The sequence below is a fragment of the Polypterus senegalus genome, chromosome 3 (assembly GCF_016835505.1).
Source record: "Polypterus senegalus isolate Bchr_013 chromosome 3, ASM1683550v1, whole genome shotgun sequence".
Lineage (NCBI taxonomy): Eukaryota > Metazoa > Chordata > Cladistia > Polypteriformes > Polypteridae > Polypterus > Polypterus senegalus.
Window position 1 is genome coordinate 37240137 of NC_053156.1, and position 14253 is coordinate 37254389.

General features: G+C 39.5%; 1 protein-coding gene across 4 annotated transcripts in view; it reads right to left on the minus strand.

The window, feature by feature from the left end:
• trip6 (thyroid hormone receptor interactor 6) overlaps positions 1–14253 on the minus strand; it is a 97021-nt gene that overhangs the window by 25252 nt on the left and 57516 nt on the right. For all 4 annotated transcript variants that reach the window (XM_039746957.1, XM_039746959.1, XM_039746956.1 and 1 more), the window contains 2 exons: positions 9326–10060; positions 4325–4415 (listed from right to left, as the gene is read on the minus strand). In XM_039746957.1, coding sequence (XP_039602891.1) covers positions 4325–4415; positions 9326–10060 — 826 coding nt within the window. The remainder of the gene's footprint in view (positions 1–4324; positions 4416–9325; positions 10061–14253) is intronic.

Genomic DNA, 14253 nt, shown 5'->3' on the forward strand with positions numbered 1-14253 from the left:
ATTTTTGAGCATGCCCTCTGCACACTACTTGTGACTTTAGGAAGTAAGTAAATAAATACAGGTAAATCATGTCATAAAATGATTTCTTCAAATAACATTTGACGTTTTTTCGTAGGCTCTGGTAATTCTAGTGTTAAGAGGTGACATGATTGAAGTGTTTAAAATCATGAAGGGATTTAGTCCAGTGGATCCAGACTGTTATTTTAAAATGAGTTCATCAAGAACACGGGGACGCAGTTGGAAACTTGTTAAGGGCAAATTTCACACAAACATTAGGAAGTTTTTCTTTACACAAAAGAAGATAGACACTTGGAATAAGCTACCAAGTAGTGTGGTAGACAGTAAGACGTTAGGGACTTTCAAAACTCAACTTGATGTTTCTTTGGAAGAAATAAGTGAATAGGACTGGCAAGCTTTGTTGGGCTAAATGGCCTGTTCTCGTCTAGAGTGTTCTAATGTTCTAATGTCAGATTTGCTGAGTACAGTTGCTGATTGCATCACTGAGCCATGTCAGTTATAATGAATGAAGATAGCCTGGCATGTCTACTTTACTGACAGCCAATACTGTGCTGGCTGACAGAACCTGTGCCGCGTTAACAGTTAACAGCTAAAGTGAGTTCAGATGCAATTTCTGTCCCTTTTTTCCCCACTGTATAGCGAGAAGTAAAACATAAGACCTTGGACAGACGAGCTTCTCTTCTATTTGCAAAGTACAAAATTCCTATGCTTCCTTATTCCTCATCACTGCTTTATATTCATTGGTTGTCAGTTTTCATGCACACAGGCCCTGCCTCTGTGACTAAAGACAAAATCAAACCTGTTTGGTTTTATTGGAGCGAGTTGCTGGGCACGTCATATTAAGCGATCGACTTCACAGGAGCTTGAAACAGACTTCCTTCTACTCCATAGATTATGCAAAAGGCGGCTATGACTGAAAATCACTGGAAAAGACACCTAATGTGACACAGCCTTTAGTTGTAACAATGACACGCATATTCTATCTAACCAATTTTCTGAACAGCTTGCAGTAACAGGTAGCCTGATGTTTGCAGTACATTGTAGTAAATAATTATAAATCTTATTCATTGCCTTTGAAATCTATCTTACATACTGTATTACTTGAGGCAAGCCTGAAGGCTAGATGCCAAGTTACACCTTCATTTAGAACCAGCCTGATGGTTCAAATGCTTATAAAGTTCAGTAGATAAGATCAGCTTTTGTAAAAAAAAAAAAATACAAAACCCATTTCCAAAAAAGTTGGGATACTTTCTAAAAATGTAATAAAAACTAAATTCTATAATTTGGTAATTCACTTGAACCTTTATTTAACAGACAAAAGGACAAAGAAAAGATTTTTAGTGTTTTGACCAGCAAACTTAATTCCATGTGTTTAAAATAAACAAATATAGAAACTGATGCTTGAAACAAACTCCAAAAAGTTGGGACAGAGGCAAAGTAAAGACTGTAAAGGTTATACAAGTAACATTCTGAAAGGTTCCTCAATTAGCAGGTTAATTGGTAACAGGTGTGGGAATGAAGATTGGGTATAAAAGGAGCGTCCACCAAAGCTCCACTTTGTGCTAAAATTCGTAAGAGAATTATCTGTCAATTTAATGTTTCTCAGCGCAAGATAACAAAGAATTTCGGTCTGTCACCATCTAGAGTTAATAACATTGAGAAAAGATTCAGAGAGTCAGGAGAAATCCCTGTGCATAAAGGTCAAGGGCAGAAATCACTGCTGAATGTGCATGACCTTCGAACCCTTAGGTGATATTGCATTAGAAACCACCGTCATACTACCAAAAACGGACATAGCTACATGGGCTTGGAAGAACTTTGAGAAATCATTGTGTGGTGTTATGGGTCCACAGCTCGTGGAGAAAAGGCCATTGATTTTAAATAAATAATCATCGCACCCGAGGCGGCTTCGTGAGGGGGCGTTGTTAGCGAGCGCTGGGCAGTCGCCGATGTGGGCGTTTCTCACCGTGTGCACAGGTGAGGAACTGCCCACATTCGTGATTGCTCCCGTGGCTAATGCTGCAGCTGTGATGGCCCCTCACGCTTTAAAAAGAAGCGCGAGTCGGTTGTGGGGTAGTGTAAGAAACGATCGGGAAAAAGAAAGAAACGTTCGGAGAAGAAAGAAACGATCGGAGAGAGAAAGGAAAGGAGAGGACGGAGGTTACCGGGAGCAGGAGAGGAAGCAGGTCGGTGAGAGGGAGAGAGCCGCGAAGAGCGGCGGACGGCGAGCGAATGAGCGCCGTGGACAGCTGCATGGAAGCTGGGTGTTAGGCCGACACCCACGTGTTTGTGTTGATGTCGCTCCCGCTGAGCGATCTGGTAGCGGGAGTGACAAGGTGAAAGCGACGAGCCGCAGAAGGTCGCGGAAAGGCAGCGGAAGTCGGGAGGCTTGGTGGTGGAGTCCCCAATATGAGCGACCTGGCTATTGGGGTAATCAAGTCTCGGGGACTGGGATGAGTGCCATACCGGAGCCAGGGATCGGGAGGTCTCCAGTCTCGAGCGTGTGTTTGAGGAGGGCAGCTGTAGAGAGCGTCTTGCCTGCTGCTTGGCCCATACGGGATAAGCAGGTGAGACGCATACAGAAAAGCACCGGATTTGTTTTTTTGTTTTAAAGACTGCTTCCAAGAGAAGATTTTAACCTCCGATTTTTAAGGATTGTTTTTTCTATTTATTGGTTTTACTCCACGTTCTTTTTATGGATTATTTATTTAATGAATTTGAAACTGCACTATTTATGGAACACTGTTTTTTTGTTGACTGTTTTAATAAAAGCACTTTTGTACTTTCAACCATCCCCTTGCTCAGATGCTCAATTTGCCTCCATTGACTGGCTCACTCGGCAACATTATCGACGGTGTTGGGTTCAAGGGTTCCCAAATAGCCATGGGAGCGTGGAGCCAGAACCCACATCGTCACACATTGTCACTTAACCCATTCTGCTGCTGTATCAAGAAATGCTACCTGAAACTGTATTTGCAATGAGGAAGACATACTGTACATCCATTTTGTGCAGAAACGTCAGCAAGTTCTCTGGGCCCAAGCTCATCTGAGATGGAAAGACAATGGAAATGTGTTTTGTGGTTAGATGAGTCCATGTTTCAGCTTGTTTTTGGGGAAAAATGGACATCAGATTCTACGTGCCAAAGATGAAAAAGACCAGACTGTTATTGGAAGATGGAGGATCTGTACATATGTGAAGGAACCATTGATGCGGAGGCTTACATTGGAATTTTAGAGAGACATATGCTCCTTGTCAAGACAACATCTTTTCCCAGGAACGCCGTGTATATTTCAGCAGGACAATACCAGGCCTTACTCTACACAAAATACAAAAGCCTGGCGTTGTAGACAGAGTCCGTGTGCTTGGCTGGCCTGACTGTAGTCAACATCTGTCTCCTATTGAAAATATCTGGCGCATCATGAAGAGGAGAATCAGACCACGGCAACCACAGACTGTTGAGCAACTCAAGTCATGTATACAGCAAGAATGGACAAAATTTCCATTTGAAAAACTGCAACTATTAGTTTCTTCCGTTCCCAAACTATTAAGAAGTGTAATAAAAAGAAAAGGGGATGTGACCCAGTGGTAAATAGGCCTCTGTCCAAACCTTTAGGGAGTGTGTTGCAGGCGCATCAATTTCTAAATTTGATTATATGTAACAAAAAGAATTCAATTTGTTGATGAAAACACTGAAAATCTTTTCTTTGCCCCTTTGCCTGTTAAATAAAGGTTCAAATGAATTACCAAATTACAGATTTTATTTTTTTATTGTACTTCTAAAAAGTGTGATAACTTTTTTGAAAATTGGGTTTGTGTGTATCAATATATCAAAAATAACAAAAAAGGTTGTCTTTCTTGTGTAGTCTGGTGCTTATATCTTCAAAAATATTATGAAAAAACCATTAAAACATCTGCAATTTCCGCAAATATACAATATTTAAGAAGCAAATAATGTCTAAAGTTTGGATTACAAAATTGACAAGCTGTCTATATCAGAAAGAAGCAGGAATATTTCCATATGTAAACCACGTTAAAATAATCAAACTGAGTAAGCATATTAAAGTATGCAGGGAGTAAATTCATTAACAAGCCGCAGACCTTCACTGGAAAAATTATAGTGGATATAAAACAGGCCTGCCTGGGAATGGAAAGGTGGCAAATGTGCATTGGGATTTAAGAAAATATGGCAGATAGAACCATTAGGATATTGCAGGTGGCTACAATCCTCATTTTTTTTAATCCTTTTCCACATTTATGAAGAAAAACAAGCTAACAGGCATTATAAGACCGTTTGCCAGTACTCACCAAAGTATTCCTCAGTTGGCGGATGATTCATATCATATACCAGCTTCTTGGTAAGACGGTCAAGTTCATCCTCAGGTCGACTAACTGGAGTCTAAAGGAAACGTAGTAACAAAAATGAAGCCAGTATACTATAGGCTGCAGAAAGATCTGACAGAGATGCTTCTTAAAACCATGCATGTATAAGAACACTTAAGAAAGGAACTAACCTTTTTTATGGTTCAATATATCATAAATCTAAGAATTTTATAAAACACCAACAAGAAAAAATATAAAATAAATATGTGGTTACTGTGCATAGCCAATAAATTTAGCCACACCATCCCATAAGCGCCAGAACATACATTATTACTAAAAATACATTTTTTGGTCAGAATCAAGGGTATGCACGTGTACAAGTAATTTGCATGTTTGCCAAAAATATTAGATTGATCCACAAGTGAAATCTATTTTTTCTTAGGTGGTTAGTCATGATTCAGTTAGGGCATTTCTGTTATATGTATGAAGCTAAATGCCCTAACTGAATCATGACTAACCACCTAAGAAAAAATAGATTTCACTAGTCGATCAATCTCATGGCCTTGGGTCCCATGAAAAATCCTACCCTAATTAAAAACAGCCTTATTAATTTTCCCTAAACTTTTATTACTTTAATTTTAAATTTTATTAAGTCAGACATTGAAATATGCCTATAGAGGTGAAGGGCAATGCTAACCACCATGCCTCAGTGCATATCATATGCAATACGTTGGCACAATTCTACTGAGTGGCTTTTGTCTTGGCGCTGGAGGATGGCACCAGAAGTTCATGAATATCACTTTTTGAAAAAGCTCACAGATCACTGAGTTTATACAAATGAAAAAGAAATTAGCAGAAGTTTTGCTGCTTAATCATAAAAGCCGCAAAGATAGTTTTGAGTGGGTGATGAGGCTTGTGTGAAAATGAAAACTGTCCTTAATATTTAAATTGAAGAGGGAAACTAATCAGTTAAAAAAATAACATGAAGTGCTTCCCCCTCGTACAACCCTACTTAATCCTGAATGCTGACATAGAATTGTAGCCTGTATCAACAGCACTGTGCGCTAACCAGAAAACTATCCTAGATGGACAGCAGCCCATCAAAGGGCACCCAAATATATTTCAAATATACACACAGAATATAAAAGTACAGCAATACCCTGACTTAATAACACTGGATATCCAAACAAGAAGAACCTGTACCCAAAATTAAGGGCACCATCGCAGATTATCTAAATGGTTTTCTCTGACACTTATTCAAATTGGTCCTTCCAGCTAGGCAAACTGTTTTCAGACACCTACAGTACTAATGTGGCACTGATACAGACAGCAAATGCTGAGCATGACTGAAAAAAAATGCCATTGTAGTTCAAGCTTACCTTCAAAGTGGTCTGTTGTGCTTTCACTTTCTTGCTGGTTTTATTGAATTTATGTCAATTGAAGCACCTTAGCAAAATCCAGTTATTGTTAGGTAAGACATGGAAGAAACATATATGGTATAGAAGACTGCAGCGTTTACTCTAGACCTACACTACGTTATGACAAACTACCCCCCTCCTGTTGTCCCCACTCACCATGAATTATCTTCCTACTACCAACCAGTGGCTTTCTGCCAGTAGAGAATGAGTTCTTTAATTTTTTTTATACTTCACCTGCCCATCTGTGCTTGGTACATGCATAGCCTATTCTGAAATGTTTAACTGAATTCTTTCTAGGTTACTTCATGTATCGTTTCGTGTAATCGCCAGTGCCCGAGTACTCTAGCCTATCACATACTAAAATCTGTTGGATAAATCAATAAATACATTTAGTAATATTCTTTAAGTGGGCAATTTTCCGCCAGCTTACTATTGTTCTGCAATGCATAATTCCAACACTTGTTTTCAGTAACTGATTTGTTAACACTATCAGGAAAATAATAAACTGAAGGTGTGTTCTTCCTGTATAATGTGTGTATGGCTGATAGTGACAGAAGGTATCTTCCAGTATGGTGGACAGAGCACACACAAGCCGTCTTTCAAAGAACACTTATCTGCCTGGCTCAAAAAGGAAAGGAACCTTATTTCCAAACACATATTATGCAGATTACATTTAATCAGACCAAAAGGCATGGAGGAGTTCCCCAGCAACGTTTTGTGGTCAGATTGTGGGCAGAGAGTGCAAAGTGAGCAAGTTTCAAGTGATGTTAACTGCCTGGAGTAAAGGGCAAGGTTTTTACAGATTTGAAATTTGAATTTCACTTTAGTATTTTCAAAATGGAAGAGGCGTCATTGATTGATTCATTGCTAATCCAAAGCTGCCCCTATAATTCTGATTCTCACAATATGAAGGAGACTAAGGCACCATTTACTGCCTCCCTAACATTATTGGCACACTTATCATAAAAACTTGGACTTCAATAAGTGAGCTCAACCCTATAACTGGTATACATAACCACTGATTTGTTTATAGTGAATCAGCAGCCATACTACATACAATTGAGAACAGGTAATCCACCCGATGTCAAGTATGTTTGGGCCTGGTCATGGCCAGAACTTAGATGGTAGACCATCTAGGAAAAGAGTTGGTCCTGCTGGTAAAGGTGTTAGTAAAGCCAGCAGGGAACACTTACCCTGTGATCTAAGTGTGGATCCCAATGCCCCAGGGCAGTGACAGGGACACTGTGATGCAAAAATGGTGCTGTCCTTCTTATGTGATGTAAACTTGAGGTCCTGACTCTCTGTGGTCATAAAAGATCCCTGGACATCTTTTATAAAGAATGAGTGTTTTCTGATGTCCTGGCTAAATTGCTCATCACAGCCTGGTCATTTTGGCCTCTTAATTATCACCCATCTCTAATTAGCTAACTGTATGTCTCACCTCTTCACCACCTAATAACTAAAATGTGGTGAGCATACTGGCACAAAATGGCTGGCGTATCATTCAGGTGGATACTGCACATTGGTGATGGCTGAAGTGACTCCACCTTCTCTATATAAAGCATCTTGAAAAGTGCTATAAAATGTAATGTGTTCTTCTTCTTCTTTTTCCTCTAGCGTTTCATAATTATGGCTTACATTCCAAACAGAGTAACACTTTAGTTTAGCCACTGCAAAACAAATCTCTATTACTCATATACGGTTACGTCATAAGACATTAAAAAAAGGCTCCTTTTGGTCTCACTAACATTTACAAAGCATGAATAAAGTAGTCATTTAGCTTGGTGCAGGGTGGCATATTTGACACTGAATATCACAAAAACAAAAGTATTAAACATAAACTTCAGGAGAATGGTGTAGACCTAATCCCACTTTTCATCAATTGGGGTAAGTTGTGGAAAGTATTCCCATTTTCAGATTCTTGCAAACCCAGAACTCTGAGAACCTCCCCAGGACTGCCAACACCACCTCAGTACTTAAGAAGACTCAGCAGAGGCTACACTTTCTGAGGGTATTTAAGAAAAACAGCTTGTTGGAGAAACTGGTGTCCTTCTACCATTCTTCTATTGAAAGTGTGCTGGCATACTGTATCTTGGTGTGGTATCCCAGGTGATCAGTAGCGGACAGTAAGGCTCTTCAGAGAGTTATAAATGTGGTTTACAATATTATTGGCTGTTAATTGCCCTCACTAGAGGATATTCTCATTGTCCTAAGAGGTCTACTAATATCTTGAAAGATTTTTTACATCCTGGTTATTACTTATTTCAGTTTCTGTTTTCCAGCAGGTGCTATACATTAATTGAACCTGAAATAATAGATTTAAAAAGGGCTATACAGTACACAAGTTCTTGTATTTGGTATCATTCAACATTCTGAATTCTATATAGGAATGTAAATTATATTACACTTTATATCTCAATGTGTATGTATTTACTGCTGTTGTGGCTGTGTGTTTGAATTTACATTGAGCAGGAGTAGCATCTATCAAATTTCATTGTATATATGATGACAATAAAGGTTTCAACTGATTGAAATAAAATGTAAGCATAAAGGATACACAGGTCATATGCTCAAATATGCAATATCAAGAGAAACATGTCAGAGTTCAGCCACCTCATACCTTTCTAAGGAAAAGTTATTTAGTAGGCTATATTGGAGATATGAAAAATATAATTAATAATTTATGTAACTAAGACCAAAAGTGGTATTTATTACTGTCTTGTTGCATTACAGTAAATGCGTAATAGATGCATTTTTTGCAGTGCCTATACACTAAAGTGTTCCCCAAACAAACAGCTTTACAACCTGACACTAGAGCTCACATTTGCAAGGTTAACTTGCATTTTCCATTCAAACTGTCTGGCAAACCAAGATAAAAAATTCAGGTAGCACAAAGTTTTCTCTCTCTTTGTCATATGTTCAAATCCATAGAATATTGTTGATTTTGACAGCTGTTCACATCTATGAAGAGATACAGCCCACATGGCAACACCCATTAATAGAAACCTTCAAAAAGGTAACCCAGGTACTCAGAAGCCTCAACAGTGAAATGATGAATATGAGGGCCGAGGGGAAAAATTTGCAATGTCTGTATAGGTACAAACTGGAATGATGGCGGAATGGTTCATGTTGCTGCCTGGCAAATCCTCTGTCCTGTGTATGGATCCTGTGTGTGGTTGTGGCTCATGAAGTTTGCGCAGTCTCCCCTTGTTTGTATAAGAGTGTTTTCCATGAACTTCAGCTTTTTCCCCATATCCTTAAAGATATTCTAATCATATTAATGACAGTCCCAAATTGGTCCTGTATGAGTGTGGGTGTGTGTGTCTGTGAGTAGGCCCTGTAATTGACTACTGTCCTATCCATGACTGTTTCCAGAGTTATGCCCAGCACTGAGAGGTTATGCTTCATTGCCACAACCCTGTATTGGATTAAATGAGTCTGAGAATGTCATGTCTAGAAGTACCAAAATAGAAGCTAGAAAAGAAATATAGATGCAAAAGTTTGTAGAACATTACTTAATAAATAAAGTTTATAAAAGTGCACAAGTTCCTCTTCAGATCTTATTTACCTTGACAGCAGGGTAAGCAACAGTTTGAGTAGGGGCAGGAGGCAGTGTTTCCTGGTTCCTCTTGGGCACACCTACACCTGCCTGAGATAGCCTTGGACCAGGAGGTGAATAGCCACGGTATCCCTTCTTGTTTCCATCCTGTGGTGAACTATTTGGTTGAGATGAATTTGTTGGGTACCAATTTTGTCCTGCCTCAGAATAGGGTCCAGTTCGTTCTCGATAAGGAGGCTCAGCATGTTGAGGACCAGCTTGTCTTGGCGAAGGAGGGGCATAAGCTTGCTCAGCCTGTCGGCTCGTTTGGGAATAGGTGCTGACTGGCTGGGCAGTTTTAACCTGAACACTAAATCGAGGTCCAGTTGGTGTTGATGCAGTTGTGTAAGAGGCAGGAACAGGTTGAGGATATGGCTTTTGGCCTTGGGAGGAGTAGACATAACCAGGCATCTGCTGAGGGCTATATGAAGAAATCTGCTGCATTTGATGAACTGTATGGTTGGAAGGAGGACCGTAAGGAGACATTTGAGGACTTGTGTAAGCTGTAGATGGCACACCAGCATATTGTGGCACAGTGTGATGCTGGGCCACCTGTACTTGGGTAACTTGTTGAGGAAGGTGTGATGACTGTTGCAAAGAGTGATGATAGTTCACCACTGGTTTATTTGTACTTTGGGCAGCAGAAGACGGTGCCGGCTTATACCGATCCATAGGCTGTTTTGAGTAAGTCATGTTGTCATAAACCTATATTTGAATCAGACATAGAGAAATCAGGAAGAAAAAACATTAGCTTATTAGTTGCTATGTCCAATTAAAACAGTACTTAAGAAAACACAGTTTTATTTCAGTATTTCAATTTTAGGGAAAGATACATACAGTATATGAGACAAAATTAAAAAAGGGCATTGTAAACAGACCAGATATTTTATCCCAAGCAGCTTATTTAATTTTAATTCAATTATTTTGTAGAATGCTCTTCACACAATACATTAAAATACTTGGAAGAAAATTCTATTTTTATTTATTATTATTTATCCTTACAATATTAACATACAGTAAATGAACAAGTACAATGTATTGAAAAGAAGAATAAAGTAAAAACAATTGAATTAAAAAATGCAAACAAATTGTGAAAATATACAGCTATAACAAATGAGACTAGAGATACGGCCAGTTGACAATAGAAGTTAGCATAATAAAAACACTAGTCAAAAGAATAAAAAGAAGAACTAAATTTCTAAGAGGTTTGTATGTGTTTGCCATTATTAGTGTATAAATGGATATACATAATTGCATGTAATCGATTTGCCAAAATCTGTTGTATGTAAACGATACTGTTTAAAACGTTATTGTTTTTTCATCAGAAAACCCGGTTTCCACGTCTACCTGTATTAGTTTAAATGGCACTTTTACCACTCGCAATAGGGCGGACGCGCTGACTTATCGTGTCGACTGGTCAACACAGTGAATGCGGCGTCTATCTATATATGTCTATGTTTTCCGTAGCCTGCCACAGGAAGGTACTCTCTTGACCATTGGGATTGGTTTCGCTCCTTGCTATTTTCGTTACACTGCAACGGTGGTTTCCAAAGCCTTTGTTATACTGAATTCCTTTCTCACCGTTTTCTGTTCCTATTCTTACACCGCCGTATGCAACAGCAGGCTTCAGCTAGTATAGTTAATTATACCATAGAATGCACAGCGTAATAGTAAACTACATTGGAACCTCGGTTCACAATCGTCTCGGTTCATGTACAACTCGGTTCACGACCAAAAAGTTCACCAAACTTTTGCCTCGGTTCACAACCACACACTCGGTATACGAACAAGCCAGTTTCCCCAGTTTTCTTTTTGTACATGTTCTGTCTATCCCTGTGCAGCGAGCGAGCAAGCAAGAGAGAGAGAGAGAGAGAGCTAGCCAGGGGGAGGGGGAGATTGCTGCAGTGTTTGCCTGCCTATCTGCCTGCCTGTGCGGGGGTGGTGGAGTTGGTGGGAGGGGATGGTTGGCGTGCACAGGCAGGCTGAGAGAGAAAGCGAGCAAGCCGCGTGCCTGCCTGGCTTTTTCATTTAACCTGTTCATTGTTCTCAGTCAGACGTGCACTCTCTTTGTGCTCTAAAGTATTTTGTGTGCTTTTGCAGTTAACTATGGCTTTCTAAGCAAGTGAAGAGTGGTGAGAAGAAAGTTTTGAAGAAAATTGAAATCAAAGTAAAGAAAGAAACTACAAGAGGTGGAAAAACTGTTTACCAGTCTACTCCTTTACCAATCCGAGAACCCTTGTGCTTTCAAGCAGCACAATGTAAACAAAGCCAGACTGCCAGTAATGTGGTGGGCAAACACAAACGGTTGGGTCACAAGGACGTTGTTTTTGGAATGGCTGCATGAGGCTTTCACTCCCACAAGCTAAACAGCTAAAAACACCAGAAACCCAAGAAATCACAAGAGAGAAAACCCCTGAAGGAAAACACTTCATGCTAGAACTCGACTCATGCAAGGTTAGTTTTCTTGGTGGTTTTTGTATTACGGATTTTTCAAAAGTTAATTTTTCAGTTCATAGCGTGAATTGTTGCAATGTTACTTTTCTCTTTTTTTAAATGTTCGCTTTATTCCCTGTGCTTAAAACTCATTAAAGTGTTTACAGATGGAGTTGTTCATAGCGCGATTAGTCGATTACAGTAGTTGCAATGTTACTTTTCTCTTTTTTCAAATGTTCCTTTTTTTCCGCTCTGCTTAAAACTCATTTTAAAAAAAGTGTTTACAGCGATCGGGCTGTAAGGCTAAAATAGCGTGATCTTGTTACTTTTTTGGTTGCTTGTGGTTGGTTTTTAAATACACTTCGGATTTGTTCTAATGTTCCTTTTTTTCCCGCTGTGCTTAAAACTCATTTTAAAAAAAGTGCTGCATATGCTTCTAACCGGGGTGGGGGTTTAGGAGGGGAGGGGAGGGGCTGGTGTGTGTGCTACAGTGAGAGAGAGAGAGAGAGAGAGCGAGCGAGCCTGTTCGTGTAGATGAGCAGGGAGTCTGGGTGTTTTGTGTCAGTGTTATTCAATGTTTTTACATTAGTTTACTATTACACTCTGCATTCTATGGAGTAATTAACTATATTTGTGCTTAATCTTTACATACAGTTTGTACAGTCTGGAACGGATTAATTGTATTTACATACAATCCTATGGGGGAAACTGCTTCAGTTCATGACCAACTCGGTTTACGACCAAAGTTCTGGAACGAATTATGGTCGTGAACAGAGGTTCCACTGTAAATGTAAAAACATTGAACAACACTGAGAAAACCTTGAACAACAAAGAAAACTAACACTGCAAGAGTTTGCACTATAGCGCTACAAACCGCTCACTAAAAACACTTTTTTAATGAGCTTTAAGCACAGGGGAAAAAAATGAACATTTGACAAATCCGTAATTTAATAAACCACCAAGAAAAGTAACATTGCAACAATGCACGCTACGAACCGATCGCTGTAAACAGAAGTGAAGTGGAGGTAAAAATCCAATAGAAAAAAAGTCATCATTAAATACGAGGTTAAAACAATGCTCCGATCTGTCTCTTTAAAAACAAGCCTGCAGTGCATTCTTTAACTGCCTTCTCTGCCTTATGCGTCCAGCCGTCTCTCTCTCGTGCGCGCGTGTGCATGCGTCTCGTGCATGCATGTGTGTCTCTCAAAGCGCGTCCTTCCGTCGGACCGTCCACCCACTCGCCTCTCTCTCTCGTCTGTCTGTGTGTGTCTCTCTCTCGCTGCACAGGGAGAAACTGAACACGTGGGGAAATCAATGGCCCGCACAAACTGAAAGGGAAACTGGCTTGTTCGTATACCGAGTATGTGGTCGTGAACAGATGCAAAAGTTTGGCAAACTTTTTGGTCGTAAACCGATTTGTACGTGTTCCGAGATGTTTGTGAACCGAGGTTCACATTATATGCAAACACACCTAAAAAGTGCAATACTGTACTGTACCAGAATTTTCCCCCTTCGACCTACGACTGCTCACAGACATAAGGATTGTATCTCTACATTATAACAAAGGCAACACGGTAGAAATAAAAACTCACTAAAAAGTGATGATAATCTAACTCTTGTTATACTCTTACACAAGTCTCTCCACAATCCACAAGTCAAAATCCAAATATGTCACCTGGAATTTCCAACCTTAGACAATCAAATCTAATGCATATCTATGTGATTTCTTTAAGATCACCTTTTGTGTGTACACTGTGCTCAATCAGTCTTAGAATAAAAATATTTTTTGGATGGAATGTTACTTTATGTAGCTTGTAGAGATGACAGAGTAAAAAATAAAATTCCATATTTTAATGCAGAATGGAGATAAATAGATTGAGAAAATACAAGCCTATGTTGACCAATACTCTACGAAGGCAAACAATGTGAAAAATGCTACTCATCTTCTTATATAATACGCTACCATTGGCTGTTCGTTTGTCCAGGATCACCTGTAGCTCGCTAACCATTTGAACTATTGACCTGAAATTTGGAACACATATACTACATGAGCTCTACTATCCGCTTTCAGGGTGATGATTGACCTCCAAGGTTATTCTTCTTTTTATTTTATTGTAGAATTGACTCTCAGCAGCAGCCAGCAGGACAGCCATGTGGCGCATGCACACAGGGGCCGTTCTCATCCCTACGACCTTTGCTGTCACGTCCCCTACCTCTTCATATGTAAAATCATTCTTGAGGCAGATTGTAGATTTAAGTGCCAGCTTAAGTAAAAAATTAAGGAAAACGCGCTAAGTAATTGAAACACAAACACTGACAATCAGTTTTAACGCAAAAAGATGCTGACAGAAGAAGAGAAGAAGCGGGCTGCTAGGGTGGAGAAAAGAAGAGCTGCTGAGGAAGCAGAAAGCGTATGAACCTCTGAACAAATGAATGCTATATATACAGAGAAAGAGTATGAAAAC